Source organism: Aythya ferina (assembly GCF_964211825.1).
Source record: "Aythya ferina genome assembly, chromosome: 1".
In the NCBI taxonomy this organism is placed as follows: Eukaryota; Metazoa; Chordata; class Aves; order Anseriformes; family Anatidae; genus Aythya; species Aythya ferina.
Window position 1 is genome coordinate 89,953,658 of NC_140296.1, and position 23,986 is coordinate 89,977,643.

Genomic DNA, 23,986 nt, shown 5'->3' on the forward strand with positions numbered 1-23,986 from the left:
TTAATCTACCACAGTATAAATCATTAATATCCCCACTAGTTGAAGAGAATACACAGTTACTTTTGAGAAATGGTGACAGAATATTCGGCTATGTGAATTTTATAGCCTGTATATGTACGTGTTCTATATTAAGCATAGTTTAGAAAACCTAATTAGGAGCCTGTAGAGAAGCTATTTAACAGTAAAGTCATTACAGCTCAATGTGTCAGGCTGTAAAGTCAATAGGCTAGAATGCGCTACAGTAAGATTAATGAACTGAAAAATTTACTGTGCTATAATAAGCTGCAGAATCATTTGGTGACTTTGATTTGGTTTTGTTTCCAGTGTATTATTTGAGGATAAGACAAAAAGATACTCTACCTGTGAAAATGAGTCATATATTCACTGTATTCTTAATGTTCTACTTAAAAAATAAATAAAAAAAAAAGTTTTGTATGAACATTACTATGCTTATTATTACTGTTTTCAGAGTAAATTTATGCTTTAGCATTGTAAGATGGGAAAGTTCTTCCTTGGACTTCTAAGCATCCTCCTATAATAACTGTAAACGCAACACTATTAAATCAAGAAACATTAGGAGCAAATCAACAGTCTCTCTACACAAAATAAAGCTTACTAAATAAGCTATATTAATTTTGATTCTTTCATTAGTCCTCTTAATCTACACTACTCAAACTGGAGTGTTATATTATAGACATTCCCATTGCCTAGTGAAATAAGTAGATGTAATGTGTCTTAAATTTTGATAGGCTTGGGCTGTGTTACACAAGGTTAGAAGCAGATTCTGGAAATAAGAGGATTCTACCATCGAGGAAACTCCCAATAATTCCTCCTGTTGCATATGAATGTGTTTCCAGCTGTTCTGCACTGATTGTCACTGCATAATCTCTTCTGCGAGGGAGTAGTAGTTTTCTTGGGCAGCACAAGTTGAGCTGCACAATCAGAAAATTGAGTTATTTCATACCATAGTATTTTTCAAAGCAAACTGACTGCTAAGTGTATTTTTCCTGTATTATATTGATTAGTTACAATAACTTATATTTTGTTGTCTCTGCACATTGAAAGTGTTCTGGTACCTTTTCATCTGGAATAACTGCTTGTTCCAGGTAATCCTCCGCTTGCCAACCCTTACGGTGATCCTAATTTATCTCAACCTATAATGGCACTTCAGCAGAACGTAGCAGACATTTTGTTTGTGAGAACCAGTTATGTGAAGAAAATCATTGAAGATTGCAGCAATTCTGAAGAGACCATCAAGTTGCTTCGTTTCTGCTGTTGGGAGAATCCTCAGTTCTCTTCCACTGTCCTCAGTGAACTTCTCTGGCAGGTAAAAATAAATGTTAGAAGGAAGATGGGCATATGAATGTGTATGATGCAAGATCTGTATGTATAGGAATGTAATACAATTAAATACTGAGTTCCATAGGGTAGTATCTTCTGTCACTATTTTTTACTCTTGGGTATACATCATAATGGAGTATTAAAATAAATCCTTTTATAAATTTAGGAAAGCAATTAACCATTTTTGAGTTAGGAACACAGTGTTAAGTCCCTCAGGGCTACATATTTGTTCCTCAGGGATCTGCATTAGGACTGGTGCTGTTTAATATTTTGGTACTGCTTAGTGTTTTCATTTGTGATGTGGACAGTGAGATTGAGTGCACCCACAGCAAGTTTGTGGATGACACCAAGCTGAGTGGTGCAGTTGGCACTTCAGAGGGGAAAGGATGTCAGAGGGATCTGGACAGGCTTGAGAGGTGGGCGTATGTGAACCTCATGAAGTTCAGCAAAGCCATGTTCAAGGTCCTGGGTCAGGACAATCCCAAACATCAGTACAGGCTGGGAGAAAAATGGATTGAGAGCAGCTCTGTGGAGAAGCACTTTGCCGAGTACTGGTGGATAAAAAGCTCACCATGAGCCAGCAGTGCATGCCTGTAGCCCAGAAGGCCAACTGCATCCTGGGCTGCATCAAAAAGAACATGGCCAGCAGGTCAAGGGAAGGTGATGCTCCCCCTCTACTCCACTCGTGAAACCCCTGCTGGAGTGCTGAATCTGGGTCTGAGTCTCCCAGTATAGGAGGGAGACATGGACCTGTTTGGAGCAGGTCCACAGAAATGATCAGAGGACTGGAGCACCTTTCTGTGAAGAGAAGCTGAGAGAGTTGGGGTTGTTCGGCTTAAGGAGAAGGCTCGGGGGAAGACCTTACAGCAGGCTTCCAGTACTTAAATGGTATCTGCAAGAATGATGGGGGAGGGACTTATTATCAGGGCCTGTAGTGTGCGGACATGGTGTAATGACTTTAAACTAGAAGAGGGGAGATTTGTGTTAGATACTAGAAAGAAATTCTTCACAGTAAGGATGGTGAGGTGCTGGAACAGGTCACCCAGAGCAGCTGTGGGTGCCCCATCCCTGGAAGTACTAAAGGCCAGGCTGAATGGGGCTTTGGGCAGCCTGGTCCGGTGGAAGGTGTCCCTGCCCATGGCAGGGGAGTTAGAACTAGATCATTTTAAAGATCCTTTCCAAATCAAACCATTCTGTGATTCTAAGTAAGTAGGCTGGGGTGGTCTCTGTATTGTAAGTACATTTAATTCGGCTTTTCTCTTGTTATCGATACAATGTCTTCTTTCAGTAGAATCAAAATTTAGCATCTTAAGATCTCCCTTGTATTTATTTTGAGTATGTATGTAAGAACCTTTTTTTTTTTTTTTTTTTTTTTTACAAGTCTGCAAAATACGCGTGGCTTCAGGCTCAGGAAAGAATCATTATTTGGGGCTGTTTTGTTTTTCCTTTGTAATCTCTGTAGGGTTAATCACACTCTTCCACTCCAAATAAGGTTTGTTTTTGACTTGTATCAGCTAGTCTTAAATCAGTGCATTTTTTCTATGTAAACAGAAAGTTTTCTGTGTCCTTCTGTTTGGCACTTGAAAAAAATCATAATAAAATCACTACTAAATTTTACTTAGCCATATATTTTGTGTTTTAGTATGGACTTGAACGTAGTGTCTAGAAGTAACAATATTAGTGGAAAGTACTGTTTTGTAATTTTGTGTTTCTAAAAGTATTTTTCAAGGTAGCTTCTCTGGCATCTCATGATTGGTCCAGATGCTTCAGATCAATTCTGTTAAAAACTAATGATAAAACACCTGTCCTTTACGAAATCTGCTATGTATTAAAGAAAAAAAAAAAAACCACCTACCAGCATTTAAACTAATAACAAAGTATGCATTGTATCTTGAAATATTCCTTAAGTAACAGTAAACTTCACATGAATTGTTCTTGTATTGACCATGTAATCTACACGCTTCAAAGAATGCTTTCTTGTGTTCTCTGCATTTTTACTTTTTAAGGTTGCATATTCATACACATATGAGCTTCGACCTTACTTGGATCTGCTTCTGCAAATCCTATTAATTGAGGATTCTTGGCAAACTCACAGGTTTGTAGTTACCTGTCTTTTTATGATTCATTATTATGTTTGATACAGACTGTTTTCCCAGTGTTTCTGTTGCTAATCCTTTTAAGAGGTTTGTTTTAAATTTATATAAATCAAAGTAGAGGGATAAAGCATTTTTTTCCATTTTATCTCAAATATTGAGACAACTTGAATCTAGATTTTAACCTGTATCTTCCTTACTATTGAGAAATTTGCTACTCAGTCCTATAAGTGCAAGGTTGTTCACACTCAGAAGACGCTTACTAATGTGCCAGTTAAGCTAAACACATTGGTATTTACTGTTAGTTGTTTAGATTGATCCGTGGAAACTTGTCGTCTAAGAGGGTTCAATGATGTTCTGGTCTTACTGCTAACAAGCACAACAATCACAGGAGTGATACTGAGACATGGATGAAGTGTGAACCTGGGAGAAAAGCAGATTTCATAGGCAAAGTATTTTCTACAGCCATATTTCAAAAGAATTTTAACTAAAATATGAAGTATTCACCCAGTTTCAAACCTAGTTTTCGTATGTCTAGAGAATAAAGTTTTTGAAAACTATGAAAAGTGGGATTACTACAAATAATGACTATCCAAGAGAATGCATGTAAGTCAGTTACTTAGAAGTTTTATACAGTAATAGTAGTAGTAGGTGAGGTAACACAAAGCAAAAGCTACTTGTCAATATTTTGAAATATCTCTGTTTCATAATTAGTGAACTTAGATAATACTGGAATTACTAAATTGTTTGCAACCATGTCCCCTATGGCATTTAAAATATTTTAAGTAAGAACACACTTCAAAAAACGACAGTAACAGCAAGGGTATTGGAGTGAACTCATATATACTTGTAGAAGTAGACTACCCTCTTAGGACTATACTCAATTCATTAGTTGCCTAGCCTTGCTTCAAGAAATATTCAGAGAGAAGATGGGGATCTGGCTTAGCACACTCCAAAACCTCAAGACTAGGCTGGAGAGACTTTTTTAATTTTCTTTATAGGAACTACTGCTTAGGTAAGGGATGAGAATACCTTTTATAAGAGGACTTTTCAAGCTTGCATATATATGTATAAGTAATGCATATGTACTATAGTTTATGTTTTCTTCCTGCTAAGCAAATACTTCCATGAGAAGTCCTAAGTCTTCTTATATTTTAAGAGGTGTGAAGTAAAAAATATATATATTCTACGGTAGAAATGCAGGTGAGAAGTGTTTGTTTAGGATAGTGCTATGTTAGAAATAATGGAGTATGGAGGAGGTTGAATGTTGCAGTATGACTTGCTGTACTTGAAGATGTACGTCACTGTTATTCTTGAGACTGCAATCTTAAATATAGTGTTCATTGAAATTGTGCTAGGCCTCAGCAGAGGAGTATAAAGTTGCCAACTGCAGTCACCCTCTGATTTTTTGCTGCCACTTCTGGCAGTAGCTTGGAGCATTGGTCTCTGTCCTGTTCTTAGTTTTGCTCTGATAATCATAGTTTAATAAATAGTGTAACTACTCCATAGTTAAATAATGTGACTGTCCATAGCAAATAGTAATCTCTTCCAACTTACAGAAAATAAGAATCATCTGGTCTTAAACAGCGCACATCCTGTAGTTGCTCCATTACTGAGATGTCTGCTGCTGTTCTTTGGTATTAGAACCTCTCATAGATTTCTCTTGATTTGAGAAGCTAATGTTACAAGACACTCTCCTTGTCGCAACCTCTTTACAGGTAGTTGAAGAGAGCAATGAGGTCTCCCCTCGGTCTCTGTCAGACTAAACAAACCCAGTTTCCTCAACTGCTCCTCATGAGTCTTGTTTTCTAGTCCCATCACCAGCTTCGTTGCTCTTCTCTGCACACACTCAAGCAATGCAATCTCTTTTTCGTAGTGAGGCCTAGGATGTCTGCTGCCTGGGGACTATTTGCTGATTATTGACAAAGATGAAACAAAAATAGGTCTGCTACTTTTCCTACAATGAATGCATCTCTTAGAGATGTTGACAGTGTAGGTTCTATGTCTCCCTCCAATGGTTTTTCAAAGCCAAAAGCGTGTGAATTTGGAAACCCTGCAAGAAATGAGGATGGTAATCAATTCCCCTACCCGTTGTTCAAGAGCAGAAGGCACTTCTACCAGAGTCAGAACATTTAGAATGAGTGATCCCTTTTATAATTGCATGGTAAGTGAAGGCTGAATTCTAACTCCTGCTTTTTGTGTTTTTGTTGTTGTTGTTTGTTTGTTTGTCTTTTTTTGTAGGATTCACAATGCACTTAAGGGTATCCCAGATGACAGGGATGGGCTGTTTGACACCATTCAGCGCTCTAAGAACCATTATCAGAAAAGAGCTTACCAGTGTATAAAATGCATGGTAGCCCTCTTCAGCAACTGTCCTGTAGCCTACCAGATTCTTCAGGTAAAAACTTGTTCTGTCTGTTGCTGCTTTTTCTCCAGTTCTGTGTAAGAATAAAATAAAATTAATTCAATTTTCATTGACCTGATGAAATTTTGACTTGCAAGTGAAACTCATGCAGACCTTCTAATATCGTAAGGTCAGTATTTTGTACTGAGCAGTTTGATTAAACTTGCATTCATGTGATGCAGCTGCAAACTGCTCAGACTTCATTTCAAATTTGAAGTTTCTTTGTGCAAAAAAGAGTATTTGAGGGAGTCTTATAAGCAGTATATTGGTGGTCTAGTGATGTCGGTGGTCTGTTCTCTTGAGCTGATATATAGAAAGAGAAATATTTTGAAATAAAATAATTCTGAAGTATTAACTTTTCATCTGCAGAGCAATGGGGATTTGAAGAGAAAGTGGACCTGGGCAGTAGAATGGCTTGGAGATGAGCTTGAGCGTAGACCATACACTGGCAATCCCCAATACACCTATAATAATTGGTCGCCACCAATACAAAGCAATGAAACATCAAACGGCTACTTCCTAGAGAGATCACACAGTGCTAGAATGACTCTTGCAAAAGCTTGTGAACTCTGCCCAGAGGAGGTAAAGAACTAATTTGACATCTGTTAAAAACTTCGAGTAAAATATTTCTGTAAATAAATGATCAAAAAGGAGTTACACTTCTGTTGGCTTTAGTTACATACTCCTGTGTTGTTGTTGTTTTTTTTTACTTCTTGTACTGTTTTTATGCACATCTGTCATGTAAAGAATTAGCAATCTAGAATTTAAATTGACCATTTAAAGTAGATTATGAATGATTACAAAGTCTATTTTTTTCCAATAATATGTTAATAGTGGGAATTTTTATACAACTAAGTATTATATGTAATAAATACAGTTTTTATACAATACAACAGGACTTGATGCTCTTAAAGGTCTTTTCCAACCTAAATGATTCTGTGATTCTGTAAGTTACTGGGGACAGGGGGCATGTCTTTTCTTTGAGCGTACCTGGAATGATCGTTTGCACATAGGATTAGTTCTGGATAGAATAATCCTAGTGCGTTTTACCTAAGTAGATGATATGTTTCTTTCAAACTTTAGGAACCAGATGATCCTGATGCCCCAGATGAACATGAGTCTTCTCCACCTGAAGATGCCCCGTTGTATCCCCATTCACCTGGTTCCCAGTATCAACAGGTAAAAGCTGGAGAGTTTGACCCTTTATTTAGAGTCCCAGGATAGCTTTTTTTAGTTGACATTCATGATAAGTCAAATTATAGGCATTTAGCCAGAAGCGTGGTACTATGAAATGGCACCTTTAGAGAAATAAAGATTCAGCTCCATTTTTCCAGGGATGGGTTTGTCATCAGTTTCATGTGAGAATTTTTGTGTTACCAGATCAGAGATTAATCATCCATAGAAACAGCAGGGGGACAGACATCATCCCAGGCTCATGCATACTAAATCTGATTCTGTCTTATTATTCATGTTGATATTTTGTGAGTTGATTTCTTTTTATTTATTTATTTATTTAAAATCAGGTCCCAACACCTAATTTTCAGTTTGAGTAATTGGAAGTCTTTCATAAAAAAAAAAAAAATAGTGTTTTTGTGATGTGCAACTTGATGTAAACACTTATCTCCAAATACTTACCAAGTACATACAAAATCTAAATCTGTTTTAGGCTAAGTGGCTGCTTTGTCAATCTACCAGTGGAAAGCCAGATCTGAAAGAAATCTTAAAAAGATTTTTTTTTAACTGATTTGACTCAATTAGTAAATCCCCTCCTTAGATGCCATTTTTTCTTTGTTCCAATTAATTTTATATATTCTGAATCTGCTAATTTAATTTCCTCTCCTGCCCAAACCTATCTTCCCTCCATCTTGCTTTCCTTACTTGGTGTTCTCAGCAGAGCAGTTGGTAAGTCATGCAGATTTTCCCACTCCTTTCTGAGCTCCTGAGTTCAGACACATACTGTAACCTCACCATTATCTGTGTGATGTGTTCACTTTCTTGCAATAGACAGCATTTCTCACTAACACGCACAATCCTCATGTTCCCAATTTCTCCACAGTTGTTTAAATTCTGTAAAGCTATAGGTATATATTTTCATTTGCCAGATGTGCGTATGACTTCTAAAATTGGGACAGAGCATCTGGAGAGAACAGCTGGTCTAGATTTCATTCAGTCCTGTAGCATTGAAGTTTGCCCTCTTAAAGATCCAAGTATGCTACACAGACACAGATATGTTTGTCTTAGGAAAAACATTCATGCAAGTTGAATGTGTGAGTCAGATGTGCACAGGTTAATGCCCAGACCACATAAGCAGCCTCTTCCAGCCTCCTCCTTTTCTGCTTTTGCTTTGCATGTAAATGTTTTTTACTCCAAAACTGAAATTACTATTTAACTAATCCTTGTATCTTTACAAGTTGAAAGTCTGTTTACGTTCTGTGTAAGTTAAAGGTAAGTGAAGGATGTGATTCAGAGGGATGAAGGAACTGATGTATGTCCGTACAGATACTACTACAGAAGTTCAGTGTGCTTGATAGTACGTCTCAGTAGTTTGAATATAGAGGTGAAAACCGAGTAACTGGTTAGGAAACAATCCGCAGGTTTAAAGTCTTTTTAAAATGTTTATGCTTTATTACAGAATAACCATGTGCATGGACAGCCATATACAGGCCCGGCAGCACATCATATGAACAACCCTCAGCGAACTGGCCAACGAGCACAAGAAAATTTTGAAGGCAGTGAAGAAGTTTCCCCGCCTCAGACAAAAGATTAGTGAAATGCACATAATCAATTAACTTGCTCCATCAAGACTGTGCACCCAGGCCTTACAGTCCAACCTTTCTCTGTGTCTGGCTAATATTTAAAACTAGAAAAACTATTCCTAATCAACATGGAGTGGAGAGTCTATTCACTGTCTTATCTGCAGAAAATTGCTGTCAATATATAACCCGCCTGCAGTGGAAAGTGTATAGTGTTTTGTAATAAATGGCCTGATGCTAATGTGTAAATGGCAAAGGTGTATATAGTATATTAATGTTTGACTGTTAATTCTTAAGCAAGAAACATTTTTTTTGTCTTGATGAGACTCACAGATCTACAAAAAAAAAAATCTTGATATATCTGCTGCGCTCTGCAACCAGTGTTGCCTGCCTCATGGCAGTTGGATCAACTCCTTTATGAAAAAGCCTATCCATGTCAACCACAAAAATAGTTTCATGTTAATTCTTTGCCACTGGAGTCGATTTTACTATGAGCAACGTAATGGCTGGTAACCTTTTAATTATTTGGTTGATGTGGAAAATTGGTGATGTAACATTGTTTCTAGATCTTTTTTCATTGCCTTTTTCATTCTGGTATTAGGTTAATCACTTTGAAGCTATAGTTATGCTGTAACATTTAGCATGGCTTCACACCAAGTTAGTGTAGCCAACGAGGGGGAAAAAAAGTGACAGCAGTTGTCCCAATGTGACAACTGTATCGCTCAGAACTTTTTCTTCTTACACCTAGACTATAAAATGGGGAGGGAAGACGTGACAAACAAGTGGTTTTCAGTTTCACATGTGTTCCTCACATCTGATGTTTGACAGTTCTGTCTCTGGGTGGGATAAAGAACACTTAGTTTTCAGTAATAGGAATTTAAAAGATTTAAAAACAAATATGCAAAAATTTGCTATGCCAGGATGCCTGGAGCATAATAGACTGTATTTGGTGTGCTTGTTTTGTTTCTTTGGTAGAGCTTATTAGATAAACTTCTAACACTTTCCTTCTACTGCATCCCAGTGAAGTGGAAGTCAACAAAATCACACAGTACTTGTGAGTGCCACTGCACCAAGTTAACTTGCTGGTTTTCTGCTCGTTCACAGTTCTACTTGAAAGCAAGAATTGTCTTAGCTCTTTATCCATATACAGGAAATCTTAACATTAGAAGCAGGGTTTAATTATAAAAGAAACTACTGGTTAGTCAACTGCAATTCTGAGGTATCTCTATTCCAGAATAAACATTTGTTTAAAGACTTCAAGAAACGCATCAGTAAATACTGTATTTAAATGAAAATTGGTAACTTGAATGTGTGTAATTTTTTTTGGAACCTGTCTAAAAACCAAATACCCCTGCAAAACAGATACAGCCCACCCTATACTATTTAAATATTTTGCTGTTTTATTTTATAGAAATTATTTTGCTGAATTCACAAATAGAATTTGATTTAAGAAGAATGTTTTGTCCTGTGGTGTGTGTGTTTGTTTTTTTGTTTTTCTTTTTTGGTTGGTTCTTTTTTTTGTTTTTTTTTTGGTTTTTGTTTTTTAATGGACTGCACAGAAAGATGAATTCTGTGCAGTGGCACTATGCTGAATTCTGGAACAACAGTGACATTGAGATTTCTGTGCACAAAAAAAAAAAAAAAAAGAAAGAAATTGGCCCTTAAGAATAAAAGTAATCAGGACAATTACACTGTAAAAGTTTCTTAATGTGATTTATCTTGTACTTTTTGTATGTTTTTATATATACATATATATATTTAATGAGCACAAGCTTGATGGTGTTTTTTACAAATGAGTTGATAGAAACAAAGCTGCTTATCAAATTAAAGATCTGTAGTTTTGAAACGAACAAAGGAAAATTCAGTCGCAAGTGCATCCTTATGCATTTAGTGTAAGGAAGGGCCACAGGTTTTAGAACATGCTATGTAGCGATGATCACTTTTATGCTTCCATGTTTTCTCTAGTGCTCGAGTTAATTCAGATTTTTTCATAGTTTTTTAGTAATACCATTTTACCTGGACTCAGTAAATCTGGGTAGTTTTCCCATTTATGTTTGGGAACGCTTGTTGAAGGTTTTAACTCAAACAATTGCTAGCCTGAGTACACGAGTTGAAATAGTTCATATTTCTTTGGACCAGTAATTGTTAAACAAGCTATCTCAGAGGTGGTGATGATGTATTTTTTACTCTCTAGGTAAAATATATAATGTGCTAGTTCAGCCTTGCCAAATGTGTTCACTTTTAATAGTGCAATGATTGTAGAGACATGTTAAAACCTGTGACATTTTAAGGCTGTGATTTTTTTTCAGTCATACACACCCCTGCCCCTGAATTGAGGGTGACTGCAGTGGCAATTACTTTTCAGGTGGAAAACTGAGAATATTGTGCTTTTTTTTTTTGTGACTTTGAAGGAGGATAGTCTGTGTTGTTTGTTGCAGCTGCTACTTCTGAACAGCTACAGCTAAAGGTGCAATGTTTCTTTTCACTCTGCGCAGAATTTTAAATTGTATTTAACAAATACTGTACAAACAAAAAGTTTCATGTACATGTTAAACTGTCGCAGCATTTTGGCAGTGGTCATTTTCAGGCGATACACAGTACCTCGTTGTTGATGGCACACTTTAAAACAGTAGTCCTCAAAGTGCCTACGGATTTAATTCCCCCATCGCTGATTTCAGTCCTGTTTTCTGTTTAGAACAATTATTAGGGAATCTTTGGTCTTCCATTAAAAAAAAAAAAAAAAGCCAATAAACAGTAGAGCAATTACTCATGTTCCTGACAATGTAAAATGCATAGAAACTGAACTTTCATAAGTGGTTTTATATGGTGGTTAATGTGTAGTTTGACCTAGGGGGAGATCCATAATCTTACCAAACAGAATTTCTCCCTCTGCACGCTTTGGATTGTGGTTGTGTAGTGATGAGGTTTTAACGCTCCCTCCTTTGAGTGTTTAAACAAAACCAGGACAGCCATATGCAAAAGGAGCTTTGTTACTGCTTGTGGATCAGTAAAGGTACAAATCTTCAGTCACGGAAGGGGTTGCCCACAACTTTGTTGCCCCGTTGACAAAAATGATATTGCCCAGGGCTCGGTGAAAGCTTATTTGACACACACAGCTTCATCTGGTGGTGCGAGCAGGAAGAGGTGCAGCTTGACTTGGAATTTTTTTGGGTATTTTCCCCGCTATAACTACCAGCTCTGAAAATTCGAGTCAGCTCTTTTTAAAAGCAGTATATCTTGCTGAAATTGAGCCAGAAATAGATGAATTTCCACAATGCCATTTCATATTAATTTTCAGAACTTTGGGACATGAGAAAATTGTCTTGAGGTAATTGTTATTACTATGCCTTGCCAACCACTTTGTTGTGCCTCGCTTGTGTGTTTTGGCTTGTATTTCATGAAAAAGCATTCGAGGTTCGAAAACTTTCTACATATTTCGTCAGTTTTCCAGGAGAGAATAAGAAGAGCCATTCTGCCACAACTAAATGGGCAGAAATCGGCTGCTGTAGCAATTCACTTCATTCTTGGTTTCAATAAATTTTTGTCTACCTCCCGAGTCTTTTGCCAGAAATGAATAGATGACAGATAATAATGAATCATAGGTAATTAACTGTGTAAGGCAAAACGGCTCGTTGTGTTCGCTGGCATGTATTGCAGTTAGTATCCACTGCAGTGAGGCTTTCGGTGGTGGTTTACATTGAAACAAATGAAAGTTAGGGATAAGCTGTACAAATCACAGAAAGGAGTGATACTAGGACGTTTGCAGAGTAAGCATTTAAATACATTTAGTTAAACTTCTAGTCCACACTTGCAAATCCACGATGAAAGCAAAGTCACTCCTGTGCTGAAAGACGCGTACCTTATTTTGGGGGAGGCTGAGACCCTGGCACTGACCTCGCTTTTCCTCAGACGCTGCGGGAGTTTCCTGCCACCCGTGGTCCTGCTCCAGCACGGTGTAGTGCCTTGAGTCAGGACAGCAGTAATTTTGGCTCCACCTTCTCACTTTCTGGGCTTTGCATCGCGTTCATGCCATCGTTTTTCTCACAGCAGTGAGGTCTTGGGAATAAAGTTTAAACCTGCCGGCTACCTAGAGTGAAACAAAACAGGTTTTCTGGGGGACAAGCAGTAAATATTTTGTAAATACTGCGTGCTGCCAAATGGTACTGTAATAAACAATGCAAGGGGAAAGAAATCCAGCTGTATCCTCCTGCATGATTGCTGTTCCTCTTGCAAGTAGTCCCTCAAGCAAGATGACAGCAAGCAGAGCTCTTGAAAGCTCAGTGCATCTCTGACATGCTGGAATCGGGACGCTATTGCAGTAAAGATTGCTCTGCAGCAGCAGCACAAACAACGTGTCCCATATATGTCCTTGACACTGTTTGGGGGTGTTCATTACGCCCTCCTTACCTTGTTCTTTGGGGATCATCATGTTAATGTGTTAATTTCTATTGAGACCAGCCCTCTGTTGCAGAGTAAGGTCCTGCGCTACTAGAAGGGCTTCGACCCAGTCTGAGCACTGTCACTTTTTACGCTATGTATCTTCTTAAGGTTCCTACTATAAATGTTCTTTTATTTCTAAGATATAAAAAGCGTTGTGGACTTACCATTTTAAAACGTCAAAGAGATTAAAAAAAAAAAACAAAACTTTTTTTTTTTTAAAAACAATAGGAAATGTTCAGTCCTGCCCTCCGAGCATCTGTTACAGCCGGCAGTTCGGAGGAGTGTTGGCATGGATGCCAGCACGTAAATTCGGAGAGCCTTGTCCTGTAATCAGATTTCCCAGTGCAAGTCGGGGTGACTCTTGGATCTAAGGGTTTCAGTGGGATTTGTATGAGTCCCATTAATGTTGGCATCACAGAGTTGATGTGCGGCAGGGGTCAACCCCCTTCGCATTGGTATGGGACAAAATCTTGCTCCTTTATTTACATTTACCTGCAGATGAGCACAGGAGAACCTGTTGCTGGAGGAGCAAGATGCTCCTGTCAGTAAGGGCTAACTTTTTGTTAGATTTTAGAGACCCAACTCCCTATTTTTTAGCCTTTGAATTCCTTAAAGCCGCTTTTTGAGAATGAAGCTGACCTACAGGCCGTTTCCTTTGATTGATTTGATACAGCCTTAATTGCATCAGCACAACTCTAAAAGGACAAGTGTCATTCTTAAATGGTTGAAATAGTGGGCAAATGTCTTCTAGTTCTACTAAGGAGGTAGTCATGAATAATGAAAGCAAGATTTTAAAAAAAAGATTTTATGAATTCATCCAAAATCTAGCCATGGATAAATACTCAGTGCAGAAAGATAAGATCGTTCACTCCTGATCTGTGTGCAATTTATAATGTCTGATAATGTTATTTTTTATTAACTTACCACTTGCTGTTCCAATAACTTTGTTTGAACAGCCCCCAGCCCTGCAGTTTGCAGCTTCCTGCTGCGTGTGCAGTTGCTCCCCCTTCAGTCCTCATCAGCAAAATCTTCAAATGTCTGTCCCCCCTACCCCAGCCCCCTATAACCCAATTCTTTAAACCTCATTTCTGTTGCCTTTGTTACGATGTGCTGTTTGTTTTTATAAAAATCACCAAGACTGAATGAGTGCTTTACAAGTGTGGTTTCACCCGAGCCATTAAGAGCAGTTAGGTTCCTCTTCTGTAACGATACCTCTGTGGAGGCAGCTTTTAAAGGTGTTGGCCTTCTTTGTAGCTTTATTCATTAAAGTGCTGCTCAGTTCTTCTCCATCGCTTCCAAATTCCTGTCCATCATTTCTTACAGCTCTTTGTAACCAAGTTTCTCACTCTGGCTTGCCAGGATCACTTCCCAGTTAATATTTTTCTACTAGAATCGAATCCCCTTCCTCACCGTGATGGTTTTCACTTCTGTTTCTACCTCCATCTGCTGTCAGTTGTTACAGAAGAACAACGTTCACCAGGCTGCCTGGCTCCCCGAATCGGAGCCTCTTGCAGTGCAGTAGCAGTCAGAGCCAGATGGGCTTTGTCATCTCTTAAATCTCTCCTAAACTTACCTGGGATATAACAGTTTCATGCTACCAATGGTCATCTTGAATTCAAATAGCTCGTAGCTTGCTGTTCTGGGGAGGTTTTGCTTGCTTTGTTTTGTTCTGCTTCGTTTTCTGTCTTGAACAGTTGGTTTCTGCAGGCGGATAGAAATGTTAGGTAGGTCTAGCTAGGATCTGTAAAAAGACGGCTGATTGAAAACTTGGACACTTCTTAGTATCCCTGACTGTATTTAAATACCTGGTAAGTGCTTTAGAGTCCTCCGAGTCTTCTGTAAGTAAATTGAAAAAGCCGAGAAACATCAGGACCGAGTCTTCAAACTGAGATAGAGTTTATGGCTCTCACATTGCACTTAACCTTCCTGCTGGGTGACCGAGGGCAGGTGGAAGAGCAGGAAAACAATCTTTTCATGGGAGGCAGGGCACTCAGGCTATGTCAAATCCCTCAGGATCTGGAAGTGCTGGCTGCGCTTCGCCTGGCCTCACCCCGCTGGTGGCAGCAGAGGCTGAGCCCTCCTGGTGCCAGCTCCTGCGAGCCACGGGGTTCGCCAGGCTGTGAAATCAGTCCCTAGGCCCTTTACCCACAAGAAGATGGTAAGTAGCATACAAGGCCTTTCCTGTTACTTTTTTTTTTTTTTTTTTCCTCTGAGACGACTTGAATCCTTTGAGTAAACACAGACCAGTGGTAGTGGACGGAGCGAGAGTCTCCGGGAGCTTTTTCTATTCCTACTTTCTACCTCTTGACGTTTATCGCTGATAACGCCGCTGCGAGGGGCTCGAAGAGCGAGCATGGCAGCGGGGCCTTCGGTGCCAGGCCAGTGCAGGAGCAGAAACACCCGCTCATGCAGGGGCAGTGCCTGCCTCCTGCCAGCCAGGACAGCTAAAACCATCTGAAGCACGGTTGCAGCAGCAGGGAGGCAGGTTCATGTTGAAATGAAGGCCTTGGCATCTTCCCAGTGGCACCACGGGGACTCGTGAACGCTTCCACCCAGTCTCGTGCTGCCTCCTCACCCACCTGAAGCAGCATAATGTGCTTGGCAACTAATATTGTTTAAATAGTGCAGTTATAGGGAGGTGTACCAGTTTCTACCGATTTTGATGTGGTGTTGAATGCTAGAAGGGCAGGGTATTCATAAGGCAGGCAGCCGCTACTCCACACATTGGCCTGAGTGCTCATTTAGCTACAGCCCTGTTGCTAACTGCTCCCCTGGTTGTGTGTAAGCCTGAAAAGCTGCAAGAGAGCCGTGTAACCCTTCTGCGGCCAGTCTGTGAGGAGCCTGGCACCGGCTTCCCGAACACTTCTGCCATCTGAACCAAAAACCTGCTGTTGGAATGTAGCCTTACTGTAGAGCTGTGGAAGAAAACTCCGGTCGTGTCTCTTCTCTCGGTCTTCAGAGCAGTCAAAATTATTTTAATGTAGGTTTTAGATCATGTATATAAATCTGATTGGAGTACCAACAGCAAAGCGTGAATAAAATGTGGACTTAAGAATGGGCAAGATGAGAAGTTTTGTGTTGAATTTATTGAAATAGTACAAAATGATGAAGGTGGTGATGGAAGGGACTCGCTGCGATGAAGATGGGAAACAAAGCTTGGGTCTCCTCAACTCAGCAAAGGAGCCAGGTTCTCTGTTGCCTTTGAACCTATCGTGGCATCAAAAGACTGACGTGGTCGCTGCAGTCACCGGAGCATTTTGCTGCATGGAAACACTCCTGGGTGTTACCAGGTCCTCGTGGCTGCTGAGGAGCTGAGGTAGGCTGCTGAGAAGCTGGTGTGGTCATTGTGCTCCCTGATGTGCTGCAGGGGCTGTCACAAAAAATGAGCTTCCAATGGGTGTAACGGAGAGCTGAGGGAAACTTCTGCTCTGCCCTGCTTGCTAGTGGCACTCGCTTTGAAGACGTGTGAACAAAAACACAAACCAGTGGCCAATTGCTGAGAATATGTAGTATTAATATTAAATTAAAAAGAAAAAAATACATCTGTGTGGAAGCAGGTAAGCCACCCAAGTTTATCACAGCTCTCCATGCCTTTGCTGTGACCCACTGCAGTGGATGTGCATGTGAATTCCCCGTGCGTTGGCATGGCAGTAAAAAGAAGGATGCGAGAGTTTTGTGTGGATCCCAACAGATCGTTACCACCGGGGGGGGGGTTTGTTCTCAACTGGGAAAAGAGCTTTTGATGCAGACAGCAGAAAAAGTGGTGACTCCCATAAAGGTTTGTCTGTTCTCGTGTTTCTCTCTGAGAATTCATTAACGCCACAGGACAAAAAAGCCAGTTGTTAATTTGACCTATATAGAAACTGTAAAATATATAATGGTTTATTGATCACCTAGCTCCCTGAAACCTTCCAGAATTTGGGCTCCTGTGGTTTTTACATTAGCTGAAAATACAGCCCAAAGCATTTCTCTTGTTTCTGATACTCGCTTACCTAGTAATTTTAACACCACAAAGTCAGCGTTATACTTTCTGTTGCTGAAGTTTGCTTTCCCAAAACTCTCTGGATGGAGTTTTTCTCAGCTTTTTCTACCTTGTGCAGTTTTCTTGCATCTCCTCGGTGTTCTCTCTTTCCCCGGCACCGGTGTGCTATGGATCCTCCAGAAACGCACCGACCCCTGTGGTTTATCGAAGGCAGGCGGTTAATTCGCGGGCATCCTGGTGGCACAGGAGCGTAGATGCTGGTGTAGAAAGCCCTGGAGGGTTGAGCCTGCCTGGTGTGTGTCAGCACAATGTGTGCTCTCTGCCGAGGTGTTGGTGAAGTGGTGCTTCAGAGAGGGGGCATAACGTTAACGAGGTGTTGTATCGTGGTACTTGATGCTTAGGGCTTAGAGTTTTACAGTAGAGCCTCAGAAAAACATTGAGGCAATGCTGTTTGGTCTTTCAGGAGGTGGAAATGAGAAGCACCTCGAAAAAAAGATGGTTAGTGCTTCACTGCTGTGGTTTTTTGTTTGTTTGTTTGTTTTACAAAGCCATGTACTGGAAATAAGCATTGAAATTCTTGCAAGAACGCTTAAAAATCTTTTAACAGTGTTCAATTCAAGACTTCTTCCAAAATAAGATGTCTTTGTTGCCCTGCTGATCATTACTGGAGGTTATTTCCTTTTCCCCCATCCCCTTTTATTTTTATATATTTTTTTAATTTTAATAGTCAGGGCTGTAGTTTTTGATGTTTGACTATATGTATAGTAGTTCATGTTCTCTGTGCTGTGTTAGGGCTGGGAATTGAGACATTTGTCCACAAAGCAAGTATCCTGGATATAAGCTAAATGAGCTGATCAGATGTGTGATCTGTCATGCCGATAGTAACGGCTGGTTTGAGCAAGAGGCTGCTGAATATACGTGTAATGTACGCTTAAAATATAATTACTAGGCGTGAATATAAAAGCACGTGGTGAGTTATGGGGATTGGAGAAGCACAAGAAAATGCAAGGATGCTGTGTGTTTTCTATTGAACAAGGTTGGTGTTTATTTTGCTAATTTACATTCCGAAGTGTTTTTTTTTTTTTTTTGTATTAAAGCTTCTTCAATAAAACCAGGAGCAAAGACGTCGTCCGTTTCGCCAGCAGGCTAGCGCTTCTCTCTCTGCTGCCCATGGCCAGGAACTTCTCGGCACAGAGGGGGCTTTGGAGCTGAGGGGGGGGGACCACGCTGCTGGAGGCCAGCCAGGGCACACATGGAGGGGAAGGAGGGTAGGTGGGGATGCGTGAGGCTTCGCTGTGTCCCTGCGTTTTAGATGGTTTTAAACTAAAAGAGGGGAGATTTTAGGCTAGACAGAAGGAGGAAATTCTTCACTGATGATGGTGAGGCTGGTGGGAGGTAAATTGCACATTTCTGGACCTAAATCTCGAGTGATTTCCCCTCTGAAAGAACTAAGGGCTGAGACTGCTCTTTCGTATTTTGGCCTGTCAGATCTTTGGCAGCCTGTGTGCAGGTACCCACTGCTTCCCCAAAAAGCTGCTCTGTTCGTGCCTCTCCGTTGTATGCCAAGGGGCTTGGCTCAAAGCCCTGAGGGCTGAGGGTTCCCAGTATGACCTCTGCACGATCAGCACCCCCATGGCACCGCCCTGCTGCTGTGGGGGCTTCCTGCAGCCTGGCACTTGTGCCTGTTACAAACTGTGTGTGCATGCACTCAGGCTTCCCACAGCTTTTTCCAACCACTTCATCCTGAGCTCCTCTGCTCTTCTAGGTCAGTTTGAGAACCCTTGTCCTATGCTTCTGAAATGTTTGTTGCCTCAAGAACCGCTTTATTACTTGTTTTTATGCTTTATTACTTGTTTATCCTGTTTAGCACAATTGGGGAGTAAGCTCTGAAACAGCTTCCTGAGGACTTTTCCCAACCCTGACTTTTGTTTCCAGGCATCTCGCCAAAGCAGTCTGTGCATACTCAGGCCCGTAAGATACAAACTGTAAAGAAGTTTGCTGCACATTGGAGGCTTATAAGTATTATTGAAGCCCAATTTTGCTATGTGCAGAGCAATTGTTCCGTTTGGAGAGAGAATGGGCTCAACTCGAGGGTGTGGCTGGAAGCCGTGGCTGCTGAGGGTCCTTTAGGTGCTTGTAACACAGTTGGTGCTGGCAGTTTTTGCACCAACAGCCTTAATGAACTGCTCTCCTGCAAACAAACTCCTGACGCATTTGAAGCACCGTGAAATCGCAACTTTGCAAGAGCCAAGTTAGCCATCTGATCACTAAATCCTGCTCTTTCAGGATCGCAGGAAATACAGCTACCTTATCGCCATCCATACCCTGCCCTGTTGCACATTACCCCTCTTTTATCAGCACTTTACCAGCAGATAACTTGGACTTCACACAAGCTCTGTTTTAAAAATTTATTCTTTGAACTCCGCGCTGGGTCTTTAGTTCTCCTTTTCCTGCACAGTCTTTGTTCCACGCAGCCTACCCGTGCGGCGGGCAGCAATGAGACCAACTTTGCGCCCAGCAGGAGCATCTCTCCTGATGGTTGAAGGCTTGCCGATGTGCTGATGGTTGCCACCACCAAAGGGATGTTCTACAGGCTGTGGAAAAGGAAATCCAGTCGTTAATATAAGGAACAACGTGATGTTTAGCAGAAATAAACTGAACTGAACAAGAAATTTAACTGCTTCGGTTTTGATGCAATGCAGAAGCTATCAAGTGCTGATAATTATCTTATGCCCAACTCCCCCCCCACAGCAAACAAATCCTTCCGAAGCAGTAAGAAGGTGAAGGGAAAACTGATTGGAAGTCGACTTACGTTCATGGCCACACCACGGACACGCGGCCAGCAGTTCCTCTTTGCCTTGTATTTATGGTAGGCACGGCCAGCCTTCAGGATAGGCTTGTCGATACGACCTCCACCAGCAACGATTCCTGGAATACACCGCAGAAATGGTAACACACGAATACAAGCAGGATGTGGAAGAAATGCGTAAGAACAACTCTGAATTCCTAATAATATTCAGTTCTAAGAATAAGCTTCAGAAGAGCAGCCTCAAATAATCCCAACTGTATTTTCAAATGAACGTTTTCCAGCCAAGCCAGACAAAATCAATACATAGCAGCAGCCGCACGTTCAGTGGTCTCCAATCTTTAATTACCGTGTTTCAGTCCATACGCACAGCACCGAGTTTAACACTCTTTCTGAAGCATTTCCAGTTTTACTGCTGTAATTTCTTGGCTAACACTAACCACAGCTTTTCAACTAAAGGTGTGAACTGGAAGAGCTCAGTGGGCTCACAAGTCCTTTGAGGTTTAACTGTCTGTTATTTCAGCATTTATTTAGTCGATTTTATTGGAGTAACAGACCACAGACAACGCATTTTGATGCCTTCTAGGTCCAGGAAACCTCTGCTTCCTAACAGTGGTATTTCTACTCACTGTCAGGCTTTGCAGGATATGGCACCTACAGCAGCTTAAGCACACTCAGCACTACCCCTGCAGGCCATCAGTGCACCAACGACACCACAGCAGTTGTGAACGTGGCCCTGTCTGGCAGCTCACAGAAAAGATGAGCTCCTAGTTGTCGCTGCTTACCAACAACAGCTCTGTTTGCAGAAGAAATCACTTTCTTGGAGCCGGAGGGCAGCTTCACCCTGGTTTTCTTCGTTTCGGGGTTGTGAGAGATAACAGTAGCGTAGTTGCCGGAAGCGCGGGCCAGCTTTCCGCGGTCGCCGGGCTTCTCCTCCAGGCAGCAGACAATGGTGCCCTCGGGCATGGTGCCGACGGGCAGGACGTTGCCGATGTTCAGCTGAGCTGCAGGGAGCAAACACAGAGCAGCCACAGCTTCACTCGGGCTGCCGGGCAGCACGCAGACCACAGCTCTGTTTCACGTGGGGCCCTGTGCCATAAACGCTTCCGCAGCAACAGGCAGCGGCACGTCCCAGTAGCTGAGTTAAAGCCCAAGTTTCAACATTCAGCATTTTAAGAAAAAAAAAAAAAAAAAAAAAAGGAAAAAAGCTACATGAGGAGACTTCGATCTCCAAAGGAAGATGTTGGGTTAAAGCAACTGGAAACTACTGCTTTGTAAAGGCTCGCAGCTGCACTTAACCATCCTGAATTTTCTTTACTCAGTTGACATCTGCTTTCTACTTCTTGAAACCTCTCACGCGACACGATTCCAGCCTTAACTCACCCTTCTTGCCGCAGTACACGAACTGCCCGGTATGAATCCCCTCGGCAGCAATGAACAGCTCGGTTCTTTTCTTAAACCTGTACGGGTCACGGAATGCGATCTTGGCAAGGGGAGCGCCTCGGCCGGGATCATGAATGATGTCCTGTTGGAACACAGACGCACGGCGTGGATAAGTTGGAAAGAAATTCACATTGTAAGAACGCCAAACCCAAATAAATCCTTATCACGAAATAATGTCTCTGGCCAGGTGTGCTGCTTCAAAGTGACCAGATCCAAACCGTTTTTTTCCTGACGTTCTGCAGTTATCAGACTGAGCCATGAGATGACATTTAACTGACCAACATCACCACGAAGTTGCCCAAACACTCACATTTGTCAGTGGAGACAAAGCTGGACAAAAGCGATGATTTCTGTAAGTCTTACCACAGAAATGTTTCTACGCTGCTAGCTGATACTAAGCATACTGAATTATCTAAGCCCCCAGAGGAGGAAGCAGAGATTTATTGTTTCTTCTTCACTCATCAACGTGTCAGATCTGTCCCTCTAGAACAGAACTTTGTTCATTCAGATCCCATCACACAACCATGCAGAGACCACAGAGAAGTGCTGAAACCCCTCAGATGTGCAGATTATTTAGGAAAGCCTCAGTTTCCATGAGTGGCAATTATTGACGTGTGTCCTGCCCTTTTTAATCTTGTTGGGCAAAACCTTCACGTGTTTAAGTTTCAATCAAAGCTACATACCTACTTCTTTCATCAAACTCAATTACTGTAAGTGTTAAATCTGCTCTTCCTGCACTCTCAAGATAAGCATGTTCTGAAAGGATGAAGAAATGATGAGGTTCTGGGGGCATCTAGCTAGGTACACACTGCTTGGGGCCTCAGTCACTGACAACCAGAAAACAGCGCCAGCGCCCTGCCTGACACACTGGGGCACTGCCCACATGGCAGCACGGCCTTGCTTCAATCGGTTGTGCTTATAATTATAACTTTTGTTAAGATGCAGCCTACCATCAGGGCAACTCCCTTCCCTCTCAGGGTTTGTGCGTTACAGAGAATTCAGAGTGGTGCAGAAGGACGCTCAAATGTCTGCATCAGCAAAGCTCTAACAGAAAACCGTGCTGCTGCCTACATGTCATCCACTTTCCTGCTGATATACAACCACAGATTTCTCATTTAATGTTTTAAGAATCAGATTTAACAAAACGTCAGAAGGGTATATAACAAGGAGCCAGCTTTAAGCACGATCCCTCACACACGCGAAGTTTGGGGGGAGCCGCAGCCCCCTTTAGCCGCCCCCCGGCCGTACCTTGACGATGCCCTTGATGTAGCCGTGCCTCTCGGCGAAGTCGACGGCGCGGAGCTTGGCCGGGCCCTTCCTGTGCTTGACGTGGGCGCGGAACACGGACCCGGCGCCTTTCCTCTGGCCTCGGATGACGCGGCCCATGGCGCCCTGCGGGCACAGGCGGCGGCACGGGGCCGCCCGTTAGCGCCGGGCAGCACCCGGCAGCTCCCCCCCCTCCCCCCCCACCGTGTCCCCCCCTCAGCCCTCCCGCCGCCATCACCGCCCGGCTAGGCCGCAGCGCGCCCCGCCGCCCTCCGCGGCGCAGCCCGGCCTGGCCGCGCGGGGAGATGGCCGGGGCAGGGCGCGGGCAGGGCCGGGGAGGGCGGCCGAGGGCCCGATGGCGCCGGCCGGGGCCGGATGGCGATGGATGGCGGCGGATGATGGCGGCCGCGCTCCTACCTGCGCTGCGGCCTCGCTGGGAAAGGAGGAGGCGCTGACGTCACCGCGGCGCCAAGGCTCTTCCGGCGCGCGGCGGTGACGTCACTGCCTGGCAACCGGGCGGGCCCGGCTTCGGGCGGGCGGGCGGGCGGGGGGGGGCTGATGTTATTTATTTTATTTTGTTTTGTTTTGTTTTATTATGTTTTATATTTTATTTTGTTTTATTATTTTTTATGTTTTATTTTATTTATTTTTATTTTTTTCCTTATTTTTCTTTTTCTATTTTTTATTTTATTTTATTTCATCTTTATTTTATCTATTTTTTCTTTTTTTCTTTTTCATTTTATTTTTATTTTTTCTTTTTCTTTTATTTTTATTTTCTCTTTTTCTTTAACTATTTATTCTTTTTTTAAAAGATTTCTGTACTGTCCTGTTCACGCTAAGAAGCGACTTAAAATAAAAAAATAAAAAATCCAGCCACTTCACGCTGCCTGTGTCTGATTTTTATCAATACCGTTTAGAGTGTAACTGGGAGATAACACAAAGCACGACGATTGCTTTAGCGCTCCTAATCAGTTTGTGCCGTGCCCTGGAAGGTGCAATGGAAAGTGCCTTCATGCCTTTAACACCCCACTATGTCTTCAGCATCACAAGCCCTTCTCCTTCCCAAAGAGGTCGCTACAGCTGACCCAATTCACCTTTTCACTACTAATGGTCTATCTGATTGCTATTTTGCATGAGATTGGCTCATGGCAAATCTGCAGCATAGGCCCCACGTAAGCAATCACTTTAAACTGAACCTAAGCATCCAATTTCTTAACAGCTAACCTTCAAGGTGCCAGCTGCTCAGCCCAAGCCCCATTTGAGAGATTACAGCTTGAGATACTACCACAAACTGCTGCTGATTTTGGTTTACATTGATGCACAGAGTGACTAACTTGAGATTTTGATTTATGGCTCCTGTTGGCCTTAGATGTGGGGGCAGCTTTTGCAACTAAATCTGACAAAAGTCCAAGCCTTAAGGAACTAACCACATTTCCAAATAATGCCCATAAATCCAGG

General features: G+C 41.8%; 2 protein-coding genes across 3 annotated transcripts in view; one reads left to right on the forward strand and one right to left on the reverse strand.

Moving 5' to 3' along the window:
- Window positions 1–10,047, forward strand: part of USP9X (ubiquitin specific peptidase 9 X-linked) — a 100,897-nt gene extending 90,850 nt beyond the window's left edge. For both annotated transcript variants that reach the window (XM_084505698.1, XM_084505697.1), the window contains exons 40-45: window positions 1,107–1,327; window positions 3,348–3,436; window positions 5,676–5,832; window positions 6,208–6,420; window positions 6,922–7,017; window positions 8,471–10,047. In XM_084505698.1, the coding sequence (XP_084361824.1) occupies window positions 1,107–1,327; window positions 3,348–3,436; window positions 5,676–5,832; window positions 6,208–6,420; window positions 6,922–7,017; window positions 8,471–8,605 (911 nt within the window). In that variant the 3' untranslated portion in view covers window positions 8,606–10,047. The remainder of the gene's footprint in view (window positions 1–1,106; window positions 1,328–3,347; window positions 3,437–5,675; window positions 5,833–6,207; window positions 6,421–6,921; window positions 7,018–8,470) is intronic.
- Window positions 10,048–19,407: 9,360 nt separating this feature from the next.
- Window positions 19,408–23,005, reverse strand: RPL8 (ribosomal protein L8). The gene is made up of 6 exons (XM_084505712.1): window positions 22,946–23,005; window positions 22,511–22,654; window positions 21,203–21,344; window positions 20,605–20,823; window positions 19,826–19,941; window positions 19,408–19,607 (listed from the first exon to the last, which is right to left on the reverse strand). The coding sequence occupies exons 2-6, from the start codon at window positions 22,646–22,648 to the stop codon at window positions 19,449–19,451; spliced, it is 774 nt and encodes a 257-aa protein (XP_084361838.1). The 5' UTR covers window positions 22,649–22,654; window positions 22,946–23,005; the 3' UTR covers window positions 19,408–19,448.
- Window positions 23,006–23,986: the final 981 nt, after the last annotated feature.

Excerpts from the sequence above, each read along its gene's own strand:
- RPL8 (XM_084505712.1), bottom strand. The coding sequence starts at position 22,648 with ATGGGCCGCGTCATCCGAGGCCAGAGGAAAGGCGCCGGGTCCGTGTTC. Across the intron at positions 19,942-20,604 it reads TGCAAACAGAGCTGTTGTTG|GAATCGTTGCTGGTGGAGGT; the intron begins GTAAGCAGCGAC and ends GGTGTATTCCAG. Across the intron at positions 19,608-19,825 it reads TCCGTGGTGTGGCCATGAAC|CCTGTAGAACATCCCTTTGG; the intron begins GTAAGTCGACTT and ends CCTTTTCCACAG.